Consider the following 19565-nt stretch of genomic DNA (forward strand, 5'->3'; position numbering starts at 1 on the left):
TGCGAACTCTAAGAGAAAAATGAAACACTCTGTAACTGCAGGAACTCAATTATCAAATAGTTCACTGTCAACAAGATGTCTTAGATTAATAATCATATATTATATCAACCCAGACGAGTGTCACGCACGTGGTAAGGTGGGGGCATTCTTCAACATAAAACATAAACATGAGACCGGAAAAGGAAAAACAACTGGACAGGAGGAAAATAAAGTCAACATCGTAATCGTTTTGGCGGCAAATCCAAACTCCAGGGATGTCGCCCCAACATCTGGCTCCCTCCGAATCCGTCAAAGGTTCGGACCCCTAAGAATCTTCTTGGTGAATCGTTTGGATCAACTCCAACCCTTTGAGGTGTTGTGCTCGTTGGAGTAAGATGAGCTTGTTTACCGGGCGATGAAATTCTGACTTTGAGAACGTCTTCAGATCTTTCGCATTTCGATCACCAACACAAACACGAGCACTACGAACAATTCCTTCCTGGTCCGGATAAGTCTCGATGACCCTAGCGAGTTTCCACAGGTTTCGTGGGGTGTTATCATCTTTGAGGATGACGATATCCCCAACCTCCAGATTTTCCTGACCCCTGATCCATTTCGATCTTGGAGCCTCAAATATGCTACAGTACCATAACCATACGTGGAACCGTCGCAGAACACGTGCAGTTCTCTGGACACGATTGGGCCAAAACTTGATGGCCTGAACGATCGAGGAATTTCCACTTTGGATAGGGCAGGAAGCTCGTTCAACCACTTTTTCCATTTATCCTCAATTACAGGTGTTGTTGGTTCGTCCCAACCTCTCTTCAGCAATCCAGCCTCTTTCAAGATCACGCGACCGACTAGCAGAAACGGAGCAGCCACTCCCAATGGGTCATAAACGCTGGAGATCATTGACAGCATCGATCTCTGAGTTAAAGGGCCGGGTCTCAACTCGATCCGAAAGCCAAGCGTGTCGTTTTCTGTGTTCCATATTACTCCCAGCGCTCTCTTAGTGGGATTTTCCACCGACTCGAAGGAAAGGTTCTTAGAAGCAGGATCCTGAGTTTCGTTTGAAATGGAACGATGGAATTCTGGAGAATTTGAGACAAATTTTGTCAGGTGAAACCCTCCCTTCTTACAAAGCTCCTTGACTTCATTAGTAAGGTTCACTGCTTCCTCAACTGTGGCGACGCTCTTGAGGCAATCATCGACATAGAAGTTCCTGTTGACGGTGTCAACAGCACTTTTGCTGAACTTCGACCCGTGATCCGCAGCCGTTCGTCGAAGCGCATAATTCGCGCAACTTGGGGAACTACGACCCCCGAACAAATGACGAGTCATCTCGTACTCTACAAAAATCTTCCGTTTCGTTGTTATTCTTGAACCAGAAGAACCGCAAATAATTCATGTCTTCTTCCGGCACGTGAACCCGATAGAACATTTTTTCAATGTCTCCGGCAAAAGCAACGGGTTCTTTCCGGAAGCGTAACAAAACACCAACAAGTTGATTGGTCAGGTCGGGTCCAGTAAGAAGTTCGTCATTGATCGAGCGACCACCCACTTGGTTAGCGCAATTGAAAACCACTCGAATCTTCTGTTTTGGGGGTGATAGACAGCATGATGGGGTATGTAGTGGCACATGCCCATGGGCGTATTCTTCAGCTTAGCTGGACTCACCTCTCGAGCATATTCATGTCGGATCAACTCACTCATGAATTCAAAGTAGTCTCTTTTGGAAGACTGATTGCCCTGGAGCGTCCTCACAATAGCAGTAACACGCTTTAAGGCCACCATCCTGCTCTCAGGTAACACCAATGGTCGATTTCTAATTGGGAGGGGGACCTCATAAGCTCCATTCTTGTATCTGGTCCCTTGCTCCACAATTTCAATAATTTCAAGTCGTCTCCAGACATGGAGTCGTCCATACCTATCGTCACGAGTGAGGGTGGGAGCTTAGGCATAGTAAAGTCCGAATCCACCAAGGCGGAAGCTAAGAGAAAAATGCCTTCGGATTCGACCTGACCTCCTGAACCACCTTGCTCTCAGTTTGTAACTGGTCATATTCGATGGAGGCCTTAATCTTACCCTGAACTACGTCCAACTTTTTTTTGACACTACCCAAAATTACTGGATTCGAAGTGCTCTTCAGCCTTTTTGCCAGTTTTTTTATTATTTTTTTGCGCACTTCTTTAACGCTACCGGGATTGGAATCCCAGCAGTTCAAAACGAGACGATTATTCAGTTTAGAACTCTTTTTGGACAAAGTCTTCCTACATTTTGGAATTTTTGTTCGTGTCCCACCTTTCGGTACACATTCAGAGATTGCTAAACTATAGCAAGCTTCCTTAAAAACTGCAACTAATTTATCAATGGCTACATCTGTGGACGGTTCCTGTTTCAGAATTGAAACCAGGTTCAGTTCTTCAAGTCTTTCTATAATCAATGGCCAATGTTCATCTTTGAACTTTAACTTAGCCAGACCGACCTTTTTGACCGGTTTTACTCTAAAGCACGCTCTAGTAGCTACACCAGCATGCTGGGCGAAATTGCGCAAGATCGCAAACTCTTCCAGCTTTTCAAACGACTGAGATGTCGATTTCGAAATGGGAATATACCCATCGGGACTAGCCGCCCACGCTACAACGCTAGCCGGAAAATTAAAGTCCCCAACAAAGAAAACCTTCGAGCAAACTGCCTGATCCAACTCAGTTTTAGTGAATTGGAGAGCTGACATAAAGAGCTTACTGAACAAGAAGGGGGCCTATGCATTGTTACAATAGACAGATCGAGACCTCGCATATGACAAATCAAGACCTCTACTTCTCCATTCGACATTTGTACATGACTAATGTGCAAATCATTCCTAACATATATGCATACGAGTACACCCCTATGTGGGAATATGGGATTATAAGGGCGTATCCTATCACAACGTAAAAGAATTTTCATATTTTGCAATAATCAAGACAAATGAAAATCATTTAGTAACAAAAAAATAAGGGATATAGTTCAGTATGCTAGAGTGTATGAAAGTCCCCAATATTTTTAAGAAGACAGAATGTCGTGCTTAAACCGCCAAAATTATTTTGCTAATTTGAATGAGCGAGTGCTACATAAATAGAATTCCATTGAGCGACTGATCAATATTGTTACATGGACGAAGTTAAGTCGATGAAACTGACATTTTGGGCCTTCATTCAGAATGAATTGGTGTTCGCTTACTTCAGGCCATTGATAAAATTTTGGCACCACACCGGATTTGTGATGTTGCAGAAGCTGGGGCAAGTAACGTTCCCAAGCATATTGGAAGTCATATTGAAGATATGCTGAAATAAAAGAAAACACATATTTTAGATACAATTCAGTAAATGATAACCACCTTGGGAGGCGAACAACATAATCCTGATTTTAAGTTCTATTATGGCCTTTTCACATTGTAAACATGACTTTGGCTTTCCGTACTTTGAGCAGTTACTAAAACCCTTAAAAGCCGAGTGGAGTTTTGAAATTTTTAATCATTCATACAATCGAACACTACGTCATGATTAGTGTTTTCAAAATTATGCATAAAAAGGACCTCAATATGTGAATAAAGATGCAAAAAAAACAAGTCCAGGATTCAAATAAAGGATGCAAATAATCTTCAAAGATGCTTTATATTGTCATGACATACTGGAGTATCTTAAGTAATTTGTTAAGCTGGACACAAATATTCTAATAGCAGTTTGCTCTGATTCCAGTGAATCAGAATCTGGACAATAATCAAAGACTAAACTTCCATAACAATCACAGGTATTGCCAATAAAACAGCTTTGACGTGTCATCCCCCCTGAATTGAAGTTCCAAAACAACCGTACTACTTGAATCGTTACCGAAAAACAGAAACGCATTACCGCTATCCTTACTTTCTAGAAAAAGGTAAACAAATAGTTCACTGCATGTGAGACGGAACTTTGAGAAATTCGGGGCGGAAACCTTTACACAATTATTCTTTCGCTCATTTAGTAAAGAAGAAAGTAACGGTAACGGAAGGGCCAAAAAACCCGCTCCGTTACCGTTACTTTTTCTAAAAAGTAACGCATTAGCGGTAGCGTTGCTCAAGCCCAGTTCATAATGGTTTGGTTATGTCTATTACCTCCTCCTGCTTATCTTGAATGGTTGTTTGTTTTGTTTTGTTTGTTACCAGGTCACATGGCAGCTCTCTCGCTCGGCCTGCCATTTGATGAAGGGTGCTCCAATTGAGGGATATCCCAGCTTGGTCATCACAGCCAACATTAACTACTACCTCACCTTCGGGTATGACCGCAGGTTCGCCCATTTAAGCAACAACTCATGCTGTAATTTAAATACCCCAAAGAAGCTTGGACTTGGCAAGCCAGGAATCGAACAAGACTCTCAAATTATAAAGCAGATGCTCTACCAATTCAGTACCCCAGCAAGCCTGTTGACTAAAAACTACCTTTAAACTTTTTTTTTACAAAAAATGTTAGAAGTCTCACTCAAAGTCATTAAACGTGGTCAATAGGATGTTGAAATTTGTTATCGAGAAAAATAACCGTGGCATTTTCCCCATTCACCCCAATTATTTTTCAGATACTAGATGCCAACTTGCCTACTATTTAGGCAATGCGCACTCTCTCAGACAATTGATCTACTTGACCTGTGACATTTGGAATAGCTATTTCTTCAACATATGCTCCGCTCTCCACCGTCTTCAAACTGATCTAGCCAAGGAAAAAAAAGACAAGTTCAATCTTTTAAATCCTAGAAGGCCTCAAAAGTTTCGACCAGGTCACGATAGAGTGGAAATTGACTGCGAGTGGGCCGTAAGTATACACTTAATTAGTGAAGCGAACCATGAAATGGCGTTGATTAGCTGGCCAATCTTTCCGGTCAAGCAACAATGCTCGATAATTCGATCCACCGATCGGTTTATTGACCTTAAACGAGTAATCGTTCATTAAGAGGTGGTCAAAATTCAGTGCTCTTGTAAGCAGTGTTCGGTCTGCTTTCTTTGATGGAAAGAACTGTAGGATTGTATGCATCCTTCCTTATCCTTAACATGAATTCCTTAAGGTACGATTAATGATCGTTTATTTATTAGCATAGCAAAATGTCTCGATAATCATCGAAACGAAGTATACGCGCACAATGCAGAATTGGACACATCATTTGACCTGTCCAGCCAACTAGACAGCGAGACATCGGCATCTCGTCATCGGTAAGTGGCGGAAAACTGGTTGACCAAGTGTTGGAGAGCATTGATGCCTTGGTATTTTTCGAGTTTGGGCTCTTCGTCCAAGATGGGCTTGACCAAAGTGGAATCGTCCGGGTGAATGAAATAGACAAAGGATTGACGGGGTTGCCTGCGGCGAATCTCCTCCTCAGGGATGACGACCCGGTGTCGAGTGGCCGGGAATTTTCCATTGGTGAATATCTCTAATAAATCCCCAGCGTTCACCTACATACGTAAGTGGAATAGGACCTTCTAAAGAAATATGGGGCGTGAGAGGTAATTGGAGAATCACTTGCCAGAATGCTGCCTTGATTTGGAGGCGCTTGTATCCAAGATCCGTCTGGTCCTTTAATCTCCAATCCCCCGAGGTCATCTTGGAACAAGAATGTGATTGTTCCATAGTCCGAGTGCTCTCCACATCGCACCACGCCTTTCATAATCAGATCTTAAGACGAAAACGACGCTTATATGTACTCAACTCGGTTTGTTTTTTGTAGAAATCAGTTACTTTGTGATAAATGCATGGGATCATGAATTGCTGATCGACTGAAAAAGTGAACTTCGCTTGTGAAATGCTCTTAAAAAACTTGGGGTTTAAAGGTAAAATGCTTCCCATTTCTCTTGTCGATTGATGTAGCTTGTACGCTCTTTTAGGGTCGACCCATAGTGAAATTAGCAATCAGTGTTACCACGGTCGTTACCGAGAATGGCCGGATAGTAAAGTGACCGCAACTTGGAGCTGTTGGCTTTTTGGATCATCAACTGGTGGCAGTCCACAAAGAACTTGGGATTCAGACCCAGGCCTAAGGCCAGGGCCTCGAGGATCCGAAAGGATAATGATAGGAGACGTTCGCCCAAAGCGACAAAGGCAGATCGCATCTCGGGCACCAGGTCGTCCGGGAATCGGGCACTCGGCTCCAAGGACACCACGTCGAAACTCTCTCGAATCTCGTGGAACGCTGGCTGTCAAGAACGTATAGGGAGAACGTATATTAAATCAATGTCCATCCTCATCGACACAAAAAAAGGTTTGCGGTTAGAGCGCCTTCACATAATGTATTAAGGCTTAAAGGGACACGTTTCACACCCCGGGAAAAGGTCATTTTGAGAAAAAATCGGAATGAAAGTTTTGGTCGAGTGGATAGAGGCTTGTGATCTTTTTTCTAGAACCCTTGAAACTATTATCCAGGGGTTCCGTCTACTTATATTGGTTCAACTTTGAGCACCTTTACGAGTTTTCAAAGTCATACCTTTTCTCCACCCTCTTTGAGATTGTCCAACATCTCTTGTCCAGGTCGAACGTAGCCTTGAGTGGTTATGGGATGCCGACTACATGTGAGCTTTTGGTTTGCCGACAACGTGAAGAAAGACTTGGAGGCCTCAAACATGTCCTGAACGATCTGCTGATCAATCCCATGATCGGTGAGGTATACGAACCCATATTCGGAGAACGCTTTGTCCAACTTGTTGCCGATGTCTGCCGGGAGATCACACTTTATTCTTCGGCAATTCCGAGAGGAGAATGATGGGTGAAAAAAGGCTTACCAAGAAAGTCCTCATGCTCGGGCCTATCCGAGGCTAACCCAATACTGTTGATGCTCACGGTTGGGATCTCCATGACAAGGTTGGCCTGGTTTCTGTCGTGCCTGTCTTAAAATTGAAACCCTCGCCACGGAGTTTGGCTCGAACTGACGTATCTTCCATACAGTTCACAGATGATACCCTCCTTAGGGCAGATGAAAAAGTGGACGTACTCATCTTTGAGAGAGAAAAATCACTCCGACAGACCAATTCGCTCGCGGGGAAACTGTCGCCTCCGAAATGTTCACGTTCTTCTCATCTACCGTTTACCAATAATATTCGACCGAAACCGGTTCTAGGAATGCGTGTGTAGCCAAGGATCATGTATCGCCGAGGAAACTGACGGCCGAATCACGTCAGAACGATCCAGTACATAGTATAGTACAGAAGTAAAGTACTTCCCGTTCCCGTTCCACGAATTGAATCGAAGTTCATTCTTTCCCCCTTTTTGTTGCTTGCAAATTCTAAAGTGCTTACTTGCACTCTAGGATTCAGAGGGCCATGTGATTTTTCTTTTTCGTCTTCCACCCGTCAGTTTGTCTGTCCGAATGACGAAGGGCTAAAGTGGACATGAAGTTTTATTTCCCTTTTAGCCATATGTTTTCTTGAACAGATCGTTTTGAAACTCCCAAGCTGTCTGGTTGATTTGAAATCGAGGGGAAATGGGCTGATCCAAGCGATAAATCGGTTTCACCACGGTCTCGTCGTCTGGATTAACAAAGAACACGAACGATTGACGTGGTTTCTGGCGAAGAGTCTCCTCTTTGGGTATGACCACTCTATGAACTGTAGCAGGAAACTGACCGTTGGTCATCACCTCCATCATATCGCCCATATTGACCTAAAGAGTTGGTTACGAATGAGATGCGGGGACTATTGGAGTCCATCCACCCCCATCATTGGTTTACCAAAACGTGTCCTTTTTCGGGCTTGGCCGAAATCCACTGACCTTGGGTGCCTTGTACTTCTAACCCGCCCAGGTCGTCTTGAAGGAGTATGGTGATGGTACCATAGTCGGAATGTTCGGGACATCTAACGGTGCCCGGTTTTACTTGACCTTGTGTAGTGTAGACAAGAATAAAGTTGGATAATCATCAATCAAAGGGGTGCAACTTATGCAACCTCATTGTTTCGCAACCTCAATATTAGAGGAAAAATTGTAAAAAGGAGTGAAAGGAAGTTATGTTTCGTCCAAATATGTTCCGGAACACTCCTGATTTTGGGCTTACACTCGGGCAGATTAGGAAAGTGTTTGTACAGGTTTTGTACCTGGAATGGGTGGATAGAACAGAGACCGCAAGATCGACCAATTGCCCTCGGTCAGAAGGTGTTTGTGGCATCTCGCAAAAAAGTCCGGGTTCAAGTCCAAGCTCAAGGCCAAAGCTTTTAATAGTCTCTGTGTCAAGAATTTCAAACTCTCGGCCAACTTGCAGAATTGTCCCCTCCATTTTGGGACGAGCGAGTCCGGGAACATGGCCTTCTCGTCCAGTCTGTGCACGTCAAAGGCTTCTCTCAATTCAAATACTTCATTCTGCGAACGAGAAATTCAAATGAGTCGGAAGTTACTCGGATCTGCGACATGGTATGGATGTTTCAATTCCATTGTCTAATCCCCGGATGACAATACTAATGGAACACACTCCTCAGTGTGACTAGAATTGCACCTACGTACAGTTGTATACACTGCGTCTCAATTTGACATGCTGTGAAACTGAAGGAACTGAGTTTGATGGAAATATGTCCCTCCCACTTTGAATACCTCTGTGGTCCCATTTTTCAATTTATCCAAAGACTCCAGTCCAGGTGGATTATAACCCTGTGTCGTGATAGAGTCTCTGGCACAACTGAGTTTTTCCTTGTCGTTGAGATTGAAAAAGACCCTCGACGATTGGAACATGTTCTCCACCGCTTGAGGATCGATCCCATGATTGGCCAAGTAGACAAAGCCAAAGTCGGAGAAGGCCCTGTATAATTGCTTGCCAACGGCTGGAATGGAATCAACGCCCGTTCAAAGAGAGGTTAACCAAGACTAAGTAAGAACCACGGATTGATCTTGATCTTTCGGGTTACCTTGAAATTCCTCAATCTGGGGTTCTTGTGTGCTTGTCGAAGACGATATCTGGCTTATGTCCACTGTTGGGATCTCCATTCTCAAAGCTGAACTGCCGTGTTGTCTAATCTGGATGGGCGTTTGTCCCGAAGAAAACAGGTTTCTTATGCTTGGTAATATTCCTTTGGGTGAAGGCGTGAAGAGAAATCAGGTCGGCCCCCAAAGTTTGTACGTGGCTTCGTTAAAAGGCAGCAATATTTAAATCAAACTGATTGATACCTTGAAGATCTCTATACCAAAATTTCATCCAAGGACAAAAATTGAATAAAGTTACGTCCTCAGCTTATTAGATTGAGGCACGTCCAAGTTTTTCAAGAAGTTTCCAATAGCTTCCGATTAAATCGACGCATTTATAAACATCCGGCTACAACAATAGAAAGGCTCCATGCAATTTGAAATTCAAATTCTTCTCTGGGAAAAACTTTTTGTATTAGCAATCTTTCCTGCTGAATTATTTGTGCCCTTCTTCAAACCGTCAAATGTAAACTTACTTCCAGGTCATCAGCGGAAAAATTTACTGCACCAAAGCCAACTTTCTCAAAATGAAATCTCGCTTGGCGGAAATTGTCGATCCCAGAAATCCGAAGAGCTCCCGTTAATCGAGGACAGAGGCTAGAGGCCAGAAATAGGCTGTGGAGATAAACATTGGATACAATTTCAAGCGCTCCAGATCCCTTAGCCAAACATTCGTATCACATATAACACAAAAGCACGTGTTCCCAACATCACACGATATGAAATGATTTGCCAAATGCAAACATTCTTATTGATGCATGATATAGGTGCTTGGTTTTCAAGATTCAATTGAAGCGCATTCAATCTTGTTGGATTATTGAAACTATGTTCTTGTTTTCCAATATTTCTTTATCGGAGGTTGACAACGGTCAAAGATCATTGGGAATGCGGTTACGAATAGGACCAACGATTTTGCAGACGAATACAAGTGAGCAATCACTTCACTTACAAAAGGGCCCCTTGCAAACTTGGCAAGCATGCTATCTTGTATTCTGATGGGCGTTCCACCTTGCTCATTCAATGTTCCATCTATACCCGTTGGATTGGGCTCCTTGAAAACATCAATTTACTCTGCTCCTTCTTGCCATGTTGAGCATCGGACTCAATCTACTCTGGAGATATGTATTTCTTCTGCCCATGTCCTAGATCCCAATTCACTTTTGTTTGGACAGTTGGAACAAGGACATTCCCTCTCTCGCCCATCGAAAACACCCTTGTCTGTGGTGAGGGACTGCTCAAAAACTGTAGTGACGATAATACACGCATTGAGTTTCACCAGAATAACAACAGCTGTAACAAGCCGCATTGTAAATTTCTCCCAATTGAATTTGTTTCTCGCTAAAGTCAGACGCATTTTGTTGATCAACGCCTACATACGCCCTACGAACATCTTTTTCTCTTTAAGACAGTTGGACTTCATTGTTTTAACTAGCCTGGATTCTCAGGAGCTTGAAGATACTCTCAAAATGCACATTAAGCCTCTACGGTCACTAGAATTGACCCTAAATCCTGGGATGGGACAATGCTCATGAATGCTTTTGAAGACGTACAGTATCAGATACCTTTCGTACCTTCTCTGAGTACTGTACGATCCCAACCTTTCTAGCCTCTCCCAATACGAGAGCTCTCTCATTCCTGTGATGTTCCTAGTGAAGCATCTTTGGATTTGTTCGACCTTTTGCATACCTGTTGAACTAATTGGAGCCCAAATGGACGAGGCATATTCAAGATGTGGTTGAACAATCGACTTGTACAGAGTTAGCATCGTGATTCTATCTCTGGACTTGACATGTGATATATCTAAACACACATTTGAAAAGGTTTGCCAACTTTCAACTGGATACATTGAAAATTATTCAAAATTCAAGGCCATGGCAATACACTTTTCTGCTCAATTTCAAACTCCATACCGCATCATACATATGTTAGATGTGGAGACGTATAGACATGAATCGTCAAAAGAAGCCAGTGAATGATACAGACTGAGTATTGTGCTCATAACTCAGAGGTTATTTTCCTTTCTCTTCTTTATTCCCCATTTCTCAATAATGGCTTGAGAGGATCAGTGTTCAGCGGACCAATTTGCTCTATCAAGGCATTTTTAATACGTACATCATTGGGGGCATCCTAGGTTCTTTGCCTCTTACGCTAACTATGTACAAACAACAAATTGTGGACCTCCATGACAAGATTCCTCAACTGATTGGTCCCTATCGTCGGATGCAATAGCCACAACATCATCAACAACAACATCAGCAGCAGCAGCAACCCAATCAGTGAGCCACGTTTTTCGAAATTTCTTAGCACACTTCTCGTTGAACCTTGGAAGAGAGTGAATTACTAAGGCAATCTTGCTTGGGCTTGCCTTCATGATTCTTACAAAGGCTTAATCTCTGGATGGAGTGAGCTTTGGTCTTGTTTGTTGCATTCTCCTCCAACTTAGATATCTTGAATAGATCTGCTGCGTTTGGGTTCAGTATCTTCTCTTAAGCCTCGAGTGCTCTACGCTTCTTAATCTACGACAAAAGGAGACTTGCATGCCAAAGATGGTAGTACGTAGTAGTGATGGTTGCGTTTGGTGGGTGGGCTTTTCACCGTGTCGAGAGTAGGGAATGGCGCTCTTTGATAGATGATACAATTGTTCAAATGGCGGATTAGCTTTGCTTTAGGATATATGATGCCTACTCAAATACCTAGGAAAACCTAAATTCACCCACTTACTGTTTATTACCTCTGTGCACAACACTGCAGAACTTACTCATGTTACTCATGTTTCTTGGCATCCGTTTCGGTTGACGAGACTTGTCAAGATCTTACCAATTTCTCATTAAGTGCCCCTTGGGGGGAGGTTAATTTTAGCTGAACCTGAGCTCCTCCAAGAGGATGAATCTTATTACTTGAGCGCGAGGGAAGTTTCTTATGGCCGCCAATTGCTCTACAAGGAGCTGAAAATGCCACAACAGAAAAGTGCCCGCTAAGAAAGTTAAGTTTGTGTTTTAAGGATCAGCTTTCAAGTTCAGGGTCCCTTGAACGAACATGTTCGTTTCTTTCTAAATGGAACAAAGCATTTGGACACTTTTGAAAGATATCAAATGACTTGCACCAGATCCATCTACGACGACCCTGATCTCTTGTCAAAGTGGCTCGATTCTCCTCCATTCCACCTAAAAAAAAACTGAAGAGACTCACAAAAGTTGGACTTCAATGTTGTCTCTCCACCTGCGCGGTCTTCTTTATCTTGTCAAGTTTGAAATGGGGGGCTAGTAAATAAATGTGACCCAACTGTCAAAGACGGGATTCGTAAATACGGGTATGGCGGGTACTCTTAGTAAGTTTGACGAGACTGAACTTTACTCGAAAGCAAAGTTGGTAGTTTGATTCATAATTACCTATAAGACGCTTTGATGGGAAGGGAAAGGTGATCATTTTGGAATTGGTAACGGAAACTTCTCCCTCTTCTCTCCTGTACAGTACATAATAGGCAGGGGAAAAAAGTCACGGGTCATGACAGAGTCCAGTGGCAAAAATTAGGTTGGCCACAAATCCGACCCCATTTTGGCAAAGAAATTTCTTGTAGAATGAAGATCGTTTTCATCTGATGGAGAGTTCGTCTCATTCAATCGTAGTCAAGAAACACTGAGAGAACCTTTGAAGACTTTTATTACGTGTATTCACAGACTTCTGGAAATATGGACTGTGATCGAGCTTCCAGCTAAATCGGCCTGCTCCTGGTCATTGCAACCCTGAGCCACTTTTCGAATTAAAGTGATAAAATAAGAAACGAAGATCTCGTCAATAAAAGGTAGGTCATTTTTATACCGTTTACTTATAAAGCGGATCATTTCAAAGTTATGTTGTCAAAAGCTCATGTAGCTGACCAAGAGCAGGCCGAAAATTCGATTTCTATGTATTGTTTACTACATAACTTTGACCATGTCTCCTGAGTTCCCTATGCATAGGTTTGGGCTCAAATTTGGCCAAGTTCATCTTTTCAACAAGATCTTGTGGTCGTATGAAGTGTTTATTTGGAATAAGATGAGCGTTTTAGGAGAAATAATATTTTTGCTTCCGTTCGCAGTCCACATTTCTAGAAGTCCGTGGTGTATTTTAGGTTTCCGTTCCAAGCCTTTCCGTTTCTAGAGAGTATTGAGATTTTGTTTTTACAGGCCCGTTCTGCCTACTTCCTTTATCAAATTTGATTTTCTTCCATCAATATGGCGGTCATATCCTCTTTCTACTAAGTAACCAAATTATCCCGTCTCTCAACTTCAATTTTCCAGTCATCTATCAAAAATCTTTGCAAAGAAATATTGAGATTGTCAGACTTCCGACAGGCCTCAGTTCCTCATTTATTGTCTGCATGTCTCACAAAATTATATTCGAAATTGGTGCTCTTGTTCAATGGAACAAAGAGCCCATGTGACTTTTTGAATATCATCTACGATCGTGGGTCCATTGATCATCTTTCATTGCGAGAAGCAGAATGAATCATTGTGGTCGTCGAGTACGAAGGCAAAGAAAGAAATAGACAGTTGTTGACTCTCCCGTATTTATGGTTATATGACTCTCCAATCATCATCCCTCCTCTCATGATCCCAAAGCGTCCCACGCACTCAAGGACTGAGAGCTAGTGTGTATCATCCCTATGATCCAACATGGATCCATTGTCCCTAGGTTCGTGTTATGATCCTGGATAGTGTTCCAAACATCGGGAACATGAAACCGAGTAAATACACTCGGCTAGGTATTGTGCTGTACGGTACAGGGTGAACGGGATAAAGTGTTACAAACAAAAGCATCTATTGCCGTTATGAAAACTGCTCTAGATACACCAGATTCTGGCTCGTAGGCTCTTCGATGAACTTCCTTTTCAGTGTAAAAAAGATTAGTCAAATTGGTCGCTCTTGACAAAAAATATGCACAGAAAACACCCACCGTCAGCCTCACCGCTGGCACGCTCTGTACTGCCCTTAGAAATGACTTGCTGACCTTGGCTTTCGTACGTCGAAAGCTGCTGTTCAAAAAATGTTGCAATGGTTTCAATGCAAAGCCAATACCGTCGGCAATTGGGGCACCAATTTTGAAAGTAAATGGTTCAACCATATTGTCACTTTTGCCAAAGCAAATTCTGTAACACCTTATAAAATCCACCCTGTAGACGAATAACAAGGGAGTTGTTAGCAGTCTCTTAATTTCCCTCCAATGCCCGTTAGACCTCGCTGCCTGGCCTTTTAATTCGATTTCCTGGACTCTGGAGAAGGAACACGGCGTGGTCTTTGAGATCGTTGGTGGTGTGTCTTATTGAGTTAAGAGATTTCTCCCAACGAACGAGTCTCAGTCCATCGTTTCAGTGTAATGGCAGCCTCCAGCATTAGAGACGAGAGAGAACAAACCCGTAGCAACGAATCCAAATCCGAACAGGTGCGAGAATAGACTAAAAGGCCTCGCAATGAGAGGACAACGAGCCCTAGTTGTAAGTTTGCTTATGGTTAAGAGAGTTGGACATATTTTCACTCTTTTACAGCACACAAGTTCTTGTGGTGGAGGTGGAGAGACCAAACTTACCTAAGGTCGAAGGGTGTGTCTTAATCCTAGATTTCTTGCCAAATTGTTCTTCACTTGAATTCCAATTTTGCAACCTTGAACTGAGTCTTGCGATAACAGACTTATCCCCGAAAAACCAAGCATGTCCCAATGTTTTAATCAAATATGCTCCTTGAAAACAAACCCTATGAGTTAAGGAGTTCTCGGGTCTCACTTTTACTTTACCTCTTTGTTTTATTTTTATACTCAACGAGCCCGAAAGCATCCGCCCAAACATACATTTAATGAAGGTGTTTGGAACATGGAAGAGCATGAATTTAGACATGTTCCATTAGAATGCTTCTGACTAGCAAGTTGTCACATTTAGATCATCTCAAGATTGGAATTTCTGTGGCTCCAGATTTGCCGTTACTTCAATACAAATAACGAAATGCATCATATTATGAAAGGCATCATTGGAAATGACAAAAGAGCAAAGCGAATGTAAATTAGCAGCTAAACCTTCACCCACTCAAGAATGACTTTTGCAACGAATAACACCAAATGCTGCAAGGAAAAAATATAACGCAATAGAACTAAAATCTACCAAAAAAGATGACCGTTTTTTTGTCTGTTTTGAACAGAGGATACCGTACATCCGCCTTGGCAATACAGCAGAAATCTACCAAAAAAGATGACCGTTTTTTTGTCTGTTTTGAACAGAGGATAAAGAAACGCCACCAAACCCTCCACCATTATGGTAATGAATCAAGATGTTTGTCTGGAATAAGCGCAGTGATGTCATGGTTCAAACCACCTTTCAAGCAAGGCCTTCGGCACTTGAAGGGCTTCTATGATTGATAACCAAGGCTAACTAACTCACTCTGCAGAATATAGTTTATACAGGCTCACATGCTTGACTTAATCCTCATCCCATTTTTTAGGAAGTGCCTACGTACCGTAGAGCGTACAGTGAACTAAGTCCTGGTAGAACATTCTTGAAATGATCTGAGAAGACATCCACAAAAAGGAGACACTCTTAACACATCAAATGCGTCACTGACAGGGGAAGATTTTTCTTTATTCATCTTGACGATTTCCCACTAAAAGTCTACCAAAACCTGTCGTCAGTGTTTCAAGTAAAATGTATGATAACAACGTCTTTCAAATGATCACCATCACGACTGGAAGACCAATTTTCTTAATGATGACTAATAATCATATAACCGTTCCTCCTTGCTCTATCGGCCTCTTTTACGCACTAACAGTCACTTATTTCAAGGCCAAGTCAAGCCTTGACAAAATAGTTGCCCCTTGTGTAAGAGCATGATTCGTTCCATTGTCCATTGTGATTGAGTTTCGTTGGTGTGAAAGTTGATAGATATTTGTGGGCTGTATTTGAAGAGAAAACCTTTGTTGCTTTGAATTTATTCGCTCTTCGTTGAGTTTGAATTGGTCTCTGGGGCTTGGAATTCCTATCTCCTCTATACATGATGGTGTTCAACAGGAGGTGCATGCGTTCTTGTATCGATGATGAATAGTTTTACCACATTGTAGTGCTCAGGAAATTGTTTCTTACAAGACATTTGCATGGGTGTCTTTGTAAGAAAGACAAACATCCTGGTTCGAATTCCTTGGAGAGAGCCTGGATCTAGTCTCGGTCTCTGTGTTCAGCTAAAGGAGTCTGTGTGTCTCAAAACATGTGGGAGCACAATTGACGAAAGGTGATATGGCCTAATGTGTTTGATGTTTGTCGATCGAGCCAAAGTTGGCTCCCTTTCAGCTTTCATGTGCAAATTATTTGTGCCATCTATTCCCAAACGAAGTGGGGGGAATGCCTCCCTGAAGTGGCTTCAATTTGACGGCATGACGTGGGATGATGATTGTGCCGACTTTTGACGTGTCAAACGAGAGCAAATCTAGTCTGGCAAATATGTCACTTACCCTGGTAGGTGGCACTATGTCCTTCTAATGAGAAGTCGGCACATCAAATCCAGATCTGGGAGGAGAAAGCAAGGCACCTTTCCATCTGGCCAAAGTTCAATCTCACTGATTTTTTCATTTTTCAGAGCGACACCACAAAGCGAATGAGCGCGTGAAAGAGAATTGGCCTCAAGGCTTGTTTTTATCCTCGGCCTTTGATTGGTGAGGATTGGATGCTGTTGACTGATTTGTCCTCTCTAACGATCAAGAGCACCGTCCTCTAAACAGCAACAACGGGCCTCAACACGTTGATCGCTCTAAGGAACATCCACAGACCCATTCACTGAAACGCATTGGCAAAACGCGTTGGGTTTAAATAGATTTCGAATAAGCCTCACAGGTGCTTGAGTTCCATCTATCCATCGCCTAAATCTTATGTGACAGGTATTTGATCCAACCTCTAAATCACTCACCAGATCAGTAGCCAGCCAACTAGATGCCTTCTCCATCTAGTTACCGTGGAATCACAGGGGTAAGTGTAAACTTTGATTAGTGGGACAAGATCTGTTCCAGACGAATAGCTTCTGAAGACTCGATGGACCTTGGAGTGCGTTCCCCCTGTTTGGTGGCCTGATTTAATGAAGCTAGACAGAGGACCTCGTCTCTCGTCTTTCTTCTGGCTCCTTGAACATGATGGTGAGAACTGACGAACATGAGCCAGTTCTTCTAGTGTGTCATGGAATTCTTCGCTAGCTTTTGGAACTTGAGCACATCGAGATGGAGCTCGAATCGAGAAAGGATCATCCTCCTTCTTTTTGGTCATCGCTTTTCAGGAGGATAGCGCTTCCTCCTCTTTGGAACAGGCCGTGAATGAAGCAGGGAATGGTGAAGTGAGTGTCGGGTTCATTCCAGGCCAACTTACGTATTGGTGTGTGCCTAACCTCGATAATCAATTCCACACCAAATGGTTTCGAGTGTTTACAACTAGGTCGTTCAGACATTGGCTTTAAGGTGTTCATGTGTCAGGCAGGCTGAGTGCTTGCACTCTCAATTCGTTTGACATTAGCTTCGAATCATGGTCCAGTCTGGGTTCGAGAATGATCGTTGATCCAAGAAGGAAACCACAAAAATGCCACACAAATGGCCTTCTTGTTTGGTATTTCATACGGATACACATTCATGTCAATTTATTTAAAGCATTCCTTTTTTCGTTAGGTGCTCAGTTCAACAGAGCTCTGAACTTGAGCTTCATGCTCGGTAGCTCGTATGAATGGTACCTGACCAATGTTCCTTTTGACAGGTAACAGAATTTGCTTCACTAACCAGGGTCACTACAGCTTAAGAGTCCATGCATGCACTAACACGTCAAGGAAACGTTACACGAGCATTTTCCCTTTCATGCTGGCTTAAAATGAAATGCCACAATTTCAAAGACTATGAGTACAATATGGGCTCATTTTTGGGCGGGCAAACTGGAACCATAAAATAGTGTAACAACACTTGGGTCTTTATTCAATAAATGCTCAATTTATAAAGATCGTTTGGTCCAATTCAATTTCAAAATTTATGACCTTGGATTATGCCGAGTGTAAGCAGAACATAATGACACCCGAAACGTAAAGTTAGTCCCAAAGTTTTAGTTTGACATCAGCATTAGCGCTGGGGCGAGTCCGTCAAAAGGCGGACTCGAGGACTCGAGTCTTGTACTTGACTCAAGTCAAACAAAAAGACTCACCATGTCTTTATAAACTAAACAAGGCTTATGAAATGATCATTCAAGGGCTGTTTTACTTCATGGTCAATTTTGAACGGCGTAAAGACCGTCTTCTGAGGAAATATAAAGAAAAAATGAATAATTTTTGACAAGTCCGGACTCGAGTCCCTTCAAAAAGACTCGAGCGCGGCCAATTTCTCCAAAATCGTGTAAAGGACTCGAGTGCACTCGGACTCGAGTCCGGAGTCGCCTCAGCACTAATCAGCAGTATGGATGAAGGTTTACTCAAAGCAAAATGATTTAGATCAAAAAATGCACTAGAGGCCTACGTCTGGTTAGGTTGATATGTAGTATCTGCAACATATTCATTCATTGAGATATCAACTTGTATTTAAAACGATTGTATGTTTACTCATACTTTTATGCGTTCGCAAATCCCTGAAACCCTTTTCAAATCCCATGAAACAGATACAGAAGAAACATGGTTGATTTATTTTCAGCTCTGGAAAGCTGATACTCTCAACTTTCGATGGGAATATGATTTGAAGTACAGTTAAAATCGGATATAAGAGCAAATTGGATGTAAGAGCAGGATTGTGAATCCCCGAATCAAATTATATGGTAGAGAGCACAAAATTTTGGGCCACATTGGATATAAGAGCAGAATTGAAGGCGACAAAATATTTTTCTTTTATTTCCCTCGCTCCACAATGAAGTTTTCGATGGAAACTGGTTAAGCAATTTTGTAAAGGTAAGTTTTCAGCCGCTTTCTCATAATAACAAACAGTCATACTTAATGGCTTCTGCCAAGAGAACCAATCTTTTTCATCCAGGAGAGGCAAAAGCTCCTTGCCGATTTTGACAAGCTGTCCAAGATAAGCCTGACCGAAGCTGACCAAAGTTAGGAGTCAAACGTGCTTCCTGCGGAAAACTCTTGGTTTTTTTTTTAACTTAATAGCCAGTATGTAATTCTGTGACAAATTAACTACGTATTTGGTGCGTAAACATACAGCCAACACACTGCTCTCCTTGCATTTTGTTTCTCGATTTTCATAGTTTTATTTTGTTTGAACCGTAAAACTACGTCAAATCATAGCTTAAAAATACGTTTTCTGTCTTCAGTTTTGCCTCTGGAGCCGCGGAAATGGAGTATCGGATATAAGAGCAGAAATTCACGGCCCCAAAGCTGCTCTTTTATCATATTTTTACTTTATTTAGTTAACAAATGAAATTTCGTGGAACTGAACGACAAAGTGCGTACAGGCTGACTAGCTTTAAGCGGGACAACCATTTTTAATGCATAACTCCTAGGTTTGAAGCCTGCACCATTAATGATTACTGTTTTCGGATTGATCCAACATCTGTTTGACACCTTTGGTACAAGTGTAATTTTGTGTAGTCAAATCAGAACATGGGTCCAAAAGAAGGAGTAATCAAGCTTTATCAAGCGGGGAACATCATCCGGAGACCTTGCGAAGAATCTG

At 42.3% G+C, this 19565-nt stretch overlaps 3 protein-coding genes across 4 annotated transcripts in view; all 3 read right to left on the bottom strand.

The window, feature by feature from the left end:
- Window positions 1-17220, bottom strand: part of LOC131888289 (diuretic hormone receptor-like) — a 25925-nt gene extending 8705 nt beyond the window's left edge. The window contains exons 1-3 of one of the 2 annotated variants that reach the window (XM_059237111.1): window positions 16841-17220; window positions 16389-16710; window positions 3202-3305 (exon numbers count right to left, since the gene is read on the bottom strand). In XM_059237111.1, coding sequence (XP_059093094.1) covers window positions 3202-3293 — 92 coding nt within the window. In that variant the 5' untranslated portion in view covers window positions 3294-3305; window positions 16389-16710; window positions 16841-17220. Of the gene's footprint in view, window positions 1-3201; window positions 3379-16388; window positions 16711-16840 lie in introns of those variants that run through there. The other variant, XM_059237110.1, reaches the window with a different exon arrangement.
- On the bottom strand, window positions 5057-7227 carry LOC131888292 (uncharacterized). The gene is made up of 5 exons (XM_059237114.1): window positions 6761-7227; window positions 6466-6692; window positions 5917-6178; window positions 5512-5660; window positions 5057-5440 (listed from the first exon to the last, which is right to left on the bottom strand). The coding sequence occupies exons 1-5, from the start codon at window positions 6831-6833 to the stop codon at window positions 5195-5197; spliced, it is 957 nt and encodes a 318-aa protein (XP_059093097.1). The 5' UTR covers window positions 6834-7227; the 3' UTR covers window positions 5057-5194.
- Window positions 7362-9089, bottom strand: LOC131888291 (uncharacterized). Its single transcript, XM_059237113.1, has 5 exons — window positions 8867-9089; window positions 8556-8782; window positions 8066-8327; window positions 7705-7853; window positions 7362-7637 (listed from the first exon to the last, which is right to left on the bottom strand). Exons 1-5 carry the CDS (start codon window positions 8943-8945, stop codon window positions 7386-7388), a joined length of 969 nt encoding a protein of 322 aa, XP_059093096.1. The 5' UTR covers window positions 8946-9089; the 3' UTR covers window positions 7362-7385.
- Window positions 17221-19565: the final 2345 nt, after the last annotated feature.

This window comes from Tigriopus californicus, chromosome 10 (genome assembly GCF_007210705.1).
Source record: "Tigriopus californicus strain San Diego chromosome 10, Tcal_SD_v2.1, whole genome shotgun sequence".
Lineage (NCBI taxonomy): Eukaryota > Metazoa > Arthropoda > Copepoda > Harpacticoida > Harpacticidae > Tigriopus > Tigriopus californicus.

Coding starts and splice junctions, on each gene's coding strand:
- LOC131888292 (XM_059237114.1), bottom strand. CDS start 6,833: ATGGAGATCCCAACCGTGAGCATCAACAGTATTGGGTTAGCCTCGGAT. Junction 6,693..6,760: donor CGAGCATGAGGACTTTCTTG/GTAAGCCTTTTT, acceptor ATCTCCCGGCAG/ACATCGGCAACAAGTTGGAC. Junction 5,441..5,511: donor CAAATCAAGGCAGCATTCTG/GCAAGTGATTCT, acceptor TTACGTATGTAG/GTGAACGCTGGGGATTTATT.
- LOC131888291 (XM_059237113.1), bottom strand. CDS start 8,945: ATGGAGATCCCAACAGTGGACATAAGCCAGATATCGTCTTCGACAAGC. Junction 8,783..8,866: donor CCAGATTGAGGAATTTCAAG/GTAACCCGAAAG, acceptor ATTCCATTCCAG/CCGTTGGCAAGCAATTATAC. Junction 7,854..8,065: donor GTTCTATCCACCCATTCCAG/GTACAAAACCTG, acceptor ACACTACACAAG/GTCAAGTAAAACCGGGCACC.